General features: G+C 38.2%; 1 protein-coding gene across 1 annotated transcript in view; it reads right to left on the reverse strand.

The window, feature by feature from the left end:
- Positions 1 to 1,739, reverse strand: part of LOC128649118 (acyl-CoA dehydrogenase family member 11-like) — a 385,838-nt gene extending 384,099 nt beyond the window's left edge. Inside the window, 1 exon segment of the mRNA XM_053702199.1 lies at positions 1,603 to 1,739. Within this exon segment, the coding sequence (XP_053558174.1) occupies positions 1,603 to 1,619 (17 nt within the window). The 5' untranslated portion in view covers positions 1,620 to 1,739.
- Between the last annotated feature and the right edge of the window lie 4,346 nt (positions 1,740 to 6,085).

Raw genomic sequence — 6,085 nt, forward strand, 5'->3', positions numbered from 1 at the left:
GGATCCCCCCTTAGACCCCAACCTCACTGATCCCCCACCAACCAGCTCTCTAACCCTTCCCCTCTGCCTTAATGGGCGCCATCTTGGGTACTGGCAGCTGTCTGCCAGTACCCAGTTTTGTAAAAAATGAGAATTTTTTTTTTTTAAAAATGCTCTTTTCTGTAGTGTAGCTTTCCCCCCCCACCAAGACCAACCCCCAACCCCTTCCAGATCCCGTAGATTACATTTTTAATACTTAAAAAATGATTAGTTTTTTTTACTTTTAACTTTATTTTTTTCTGTAGTGTAGCGGTTCCCACCCGCTCCCGGCCCGTGCACGCGCTCCTGTGCGCGCCCCCGTAGGTCCCGCCCCCTCCACTCCACACAGAGCATCGATGGCCGCCCACCCGCCTCCCACGTAAGCTCCCACCCACCAACGATACCGGCCATCGATGTCCGGTGCAGAGAGGGCCACAGAGTGGCTCTCTCTGCATCAGATGGCCAAGGGGGGTTATTGCAGGATGCCTCCATATCGAGGCATCACAGCAATAACCGGAAAGCAGCTGGAAGCGAGCAGGATCGCTTCCAGCTGCTTTCCAAACCAAGGACGTACGCCACACGTCCTCGGTCATTAACTGTATTTTTTTTGAGGACGTGTGCCGTACGTCCTTGGTCGTTAAGGGGTTAATGTTCATTCACAGTGGTTACCTTATAAATGACATTCAGCATAAACCACTGTGAAAGAAAGCTGCAAAATGTTTTGTTTTCAGAATGATTGTCTATAGGTTGTTTGTTACATTAAAGTTGATAAAAAAAAAAAAAGCTTTGAGTGGAGGTTACATGTTTCCTGTCTAGAGTCAGTGGAGGTCACATGTTTCCTGTTTAGAGTGGAGCTCCAGTCTGTAGCTAGAGCACTTTGGGCATCACCTGGGCTTCATGTAATGCGCAACTTTAACAATGTTAAATAGGAGGAGGGGGCATGCTGCTTAGAAGCCTGTATCTCAGGCATCTAAGCAGCTAAAGTCCCCCCAAGACCCACTGTTGGAAAGGTAATCGCCTAACCTTTCCAACAGTGTAAGTCTTGGGGGGTCTGTAAAAAAAAAAAGTTATAAAAATATTTTTTTTAAAAAAAGAAGAAAATATTAGCACACAGGTGGGAAATGGCTTAGCAGCCAAAGGCAAAGGGTTGCGTGACTTTATAGATTTGTAATGCCTGGATGGCATACATCTCATAGTATGTCACACTGCACACTGTTGTATAGTGCGATTTGACAGCTGGGACATAAAAGTTCGAAAGGAATTTCGCTCAGCTCAGTATACGGTGTATAATTTCACAGCTTATTGAGCTAAAGGTCACTAGCTAGCAAAGACTGAGGTGTGCACGCTGGGTAAGACTTTACTTACTTGTTAGGTGACTTGCTTACTGCAATAATACAAATCAGCTATAATATGTACAATGCACTACATATAAAAAGCCGTCTGAAAACCAAGGCTGTTCGAATTTATCACAACTAAAAATACATAAACATATGAAGAAACTTTATACTCATATCATCTAAAACACTCCTGCCTCTTTACTCCGCCATTGTTTAAAGCCCCGTGTTGTTTTGCTCTTGTGTTTACCCTTTAATTTGTGACATGGCATCCGGCCCAGTTTTCAGGAAGGGAAACCGAACTGTGGTAGTAACCTTTGGTATCCGATGTTCTAACTTCTAAGCAATCGTTCTCTGATTGGATATGGTCAAAAATATTTATTGTCGCCACGCCCTTTTTCAACCAACCCTAAGAGACTGAGACAGTGCACTGATAAATAACAAAGTAAGTCGTAGCGACCTAGAGGACGTACTATGTATAATATTAATAAATGGTGATTGGCAAGTGCTGCTGTGTGAGGAGATTCCCTGAAGGTAGATCTCCCGGGCGGGAAAAATATTATAAGATATAGAGCAATATATAATCGCACAGTTTAATTGTGATTTTCTCTGGTCCCAGAGGGGTTATACAATAAAATGATATCTCAGTTCCCTGCTCACTTGTATCAGACACTTAGGAAAAATACCTAATAAAAACATATTTTGCTTTGCGTTTGAGGAGAATTCTATTGCTGATAACATTCACTGATTTATTATACATTTATGCTCATTTCCTATGTGTTTAACCCTCTGCGCAAGTGGTTTGACTAATTATTACATTTTGTGGTACTAGTATGAAGTGAAATGGTTTGGTGGTTTATGAAGTGATTTTAGCTATGTATTTTGGTAAATTAAAATAGACCCCCATAAATATGAACAACTTACCTCCAAATATTTCCCAATGGCTGACTGGGAGGTGAGGGAGAATTGTGGTCGGTGGCTATGGATGTTTTAGGTTTAAGGCCACAATTGAAAGGGTGAAGCTGTGGTTGTGCTTTTGTTGAGGTTAGTGTGGCCTATGTACATAGCTGGTAAATTTCCTGGTCTTATTTCTTCAAACTGGGACATTTATCCTGATGGAGAAGCTGTGGGACAGCAGGAAAGTGACCCTAATATGTAACAATCATTGAATATGTAAGATGGTTGGGAGCTCTGGAATAATTACTGTCAAATTTTTCTTCCCTTTAATTTGTTTCCAATGATCTGTTTTAACCGCTGGAGTGTATTAAATATAAATATCTCATTCATGTTTTGTAATTTAAAAATCGCTATTTTTGCACCCCCTATACTAAAGTATGGTCTATAAAAAAACTATTTAAACAAGAGACAGCAGTAGTTTATCAACCTCCCAGTAAGTGTTGGAGAGAGCACAGCCTGTTGTTGGGTCGAATCTGGGGATCTATCAAAATCGGGAATCGGCAATTCCCGGAACCCCGCCCACACATCTCTAGTATGCTAACACGCACTATGCCTAACGTCCGCCCAGGCTACCTCCCACTTCTACTAAACTCCACCCAGGATACCTCCCCATTCCTCCAAAATGCCACCCAGCTACGTTGGGACAGATGAGCCGTCACATTTACTATGTTGACAACATATTATTTGTGACAGCTTGTCACATACGAGGCAGGGTATTTATTAGCTGTGTATTTCGTACTTACTATAAAAAGTGGCATATGGCAGCGTTTATAATATTTAAAGAGCATATTTAAATATATCACCTATACTTATTGTGTTTATATGCAACGGCTCATCTGTCCCAACGTTGCTGGGTGGCATTTTGGAGGAGTGGGGAGGTATCCTGGGTGGAGTTTAGTAGAAGTGGGAGGTAAACAATTTGAAGTGAAAATGTATCAAAGGGCCAAACAAAGTAGGCTGGGTCAAGGATCAGCACAACAAATACCAATGATAACAATAAGATGAGATGAAAGTGAATAAAAGTACAGTTTAATACAAAAATACAATCCTGATATAAATATTGTAAACAACTTGTTACAATTCGGTTAAAACGTGGTTACACTCAAATAGAAACAGCAATAATACATGGATCCATGTTGCACTGAAATTAAATTTAAAAATATAAAAACATGTACCTGAAAGAGCTTGCAGGTTGCCGAATACAAAGAATAAGTGTATGCAGAAGATTTGGAGCTTGTGTGACTAAAAGGGGGCACTTAGTGATGGTTCCAATAGAGCGGCGGACTAGTGGAAAAAACCGGATAAGATTGCCGGATAAAGTTACATACAATGACAATCGTCTAACTAAGGTGTGCAATTCGTGATATATAATGCGTGGTGGTTGGTGAGGCAAATGCTGCAACAACGAGTTTTTGTAACGGGGACAAAATAGTCCCGGCTCACACCATAAGTTTTATGTATGTGTTTAAGTTTCCAGAAACTTAATATTAATAATGCAGAAAAAACTCGTAGGTTAATATGGAGCGTAACAGAGATTTCTTAGAAGAGTGCTTTGGATTAAGAACGTGAGCAAGTGGTGTAACAGAAATATCTGGAAAGAGTGTGGACAAATAATAATAAATAAAATCAGCGTGGGTGTGGTGGATAAAAGAACGTGACCGTGGTTATTAAAAGTGAGTGTACTCAAATATATAGATGCACGGGTGAAGCTAAAACACAAATCACAACGCAAATTACAATATTGGAGAAAAAAACAATAATGTGAAGTTAGTGGTCACACTGATGAAAACGTAGGAATCAGTTAAAGCACAATAAATTAACAAAATACATATACAACTGCAGAGAGGATCTCCGGTACCAGAGACCGCTAGGCTGACAACTTAGAACTACTGGATATTTTTCATGTGAGATTTTAAAAGATGGTGATGCAATTGGAATGAGTCCAAACTCTGGAAAAAAGATGGATAGTTTCGTTATCAGTCTATCCTAAACATGAGACCCATATCCAAAAAAAAGGTATGCAATGATTTTTTTAGAAGGAGTTTGCCAAGTCTATAGGTCCCAATTTATAATCCGAGGTTAATGACCCTGACCTGTCAGGGAAAAAACAAAAATATATAGTGCAGAGGGTTTCTGTAACGTGAATACAATTAAAATGCTTCTTACCAGTCACCAATCAACGCGTTTCGGTCCTCACTGACCTTTATCAAGACTGGTTTTAGAGGTAAAGTAAGGCTATTAAATACCTTACTAATTGGCAGGTAAAATTCACACCTGTGCGGTGGCACCGGAAGCAAAAACTGAATTGTTCCGGGTGTAGGGTAAAACATTTTTGATATTAAACTTATTTTAATAGGAATTGTAATCCTTATATTGCTCCTTCATAATGTTTGTCACAATTATGTGAGTTTCGATCTATATATAATATCTATGGGGCTTGTTAAGAAATGATATACTGATGGATTCCGAGTTTCAGCGGGCTTAAGCCAGAGCCAGTTTACTATTGTGTCCAGAACCTTCAGTCTAATTGGATGATAGTTTCACAAAATCTAATATTGCTTAACGTATTAAGGGCACATAAATGATTCAAATAACTTTCCCTGTGCGATCTGTTATTTAACAAACAGAATATAGTATATAAATGGAAAAAAACAGAAGAAAACAGAAAAAACAGAGAACTGTCAAATTTCCATAAACAGTTATTTTGAGAGTGGTATTAGTATAAGCTAGTTTCAGGGTTATAGCGACTAATACATAATAAAACAGGAAGACATAGGCTTTCAGTATATAACCCATTTTGTGTAGTGTTGGAGAAAAACTTTTTGTCATTGTTTGGTTATTAACTCATCTGGGAATATCGTTTTAGTAATAAAACAATCTCTGGATTAAGTCAGAGCAAAAAGGGTCGACATCGAAATATCAGTTTTACACAACCTTTTGCAAAATGTGTTTTCATATACAAATAATATAGCAGATATTTAACTTATCCGAGGATGTCATTTTGACAATAAAGCAATCTCTGGCTTAGATCAGAGCAAATGGGTGGACATTGAAATATCAGTTTTACGCAACCTTCTGTAAATGTGTTCTAATATACAGATATTATAACAGATATTTAATTTCTTCTTTTACAATGTATTTCTTATTGTTATGGTAATTGAGGCTGATCCAGAGAAATTATATGTGTCAAACGTATTAATAACACACCGAGTTTTACAAGATTACTACTATAATTTACCTATATAGGTATAGTCTCATTTTGAATATATGAGACAGGGACCCACACTGATCCTCTTTAAAAATCAGCTAGGTACATTAGGTCCATACATTGGGCATAGAGGAGGGGGTTTGAGCTTAGGACAATTTTGTCAAGGCTAAGCAAGAATGTTAGTGTTATCTAAATTTAATTATTCTAAAGTAATGTGGGTTTGGAAATATTCTATTATACTATCACGGCTAAGCAAAAATGTATGTTTAATCTAAACTTATATAATTGTAGAACGAGATACAATTAAAAATATTCTATTATGGTCAATTGGTTGATCTACTGCAAGTTGTGACCCTAGCTTGTGGACTCAACTCAAGAAGGATATAAATAAATGTGAATATTTAATTTTAGAATACTTGGTATATGTACTCAACTCATGGTGAATATTTTGTGGGCTCAACTTTTCTCTATGTGGACTCAAATCAGGGTGAATATATATAGATGTAAATATTTGAGTTTAGGATACTTTTGTATATGTCCTTCGGTTTGGACTAATATAGGCAGCTAG

Source organism: Bombina bombina, chromosome 2 (assembly GCF_027579735.1).
Source record: "Bombina bombina isolate aBomBom1 chromosome 2, aBomBom1.pri, whole genome shotgun sequence".
Classification (NCBI taxonomy): Eukaryota; Metazoa; Chordata; class Amphibia; order Anura; family Bombinatoridae; genus Bombina; species Bombina bombina.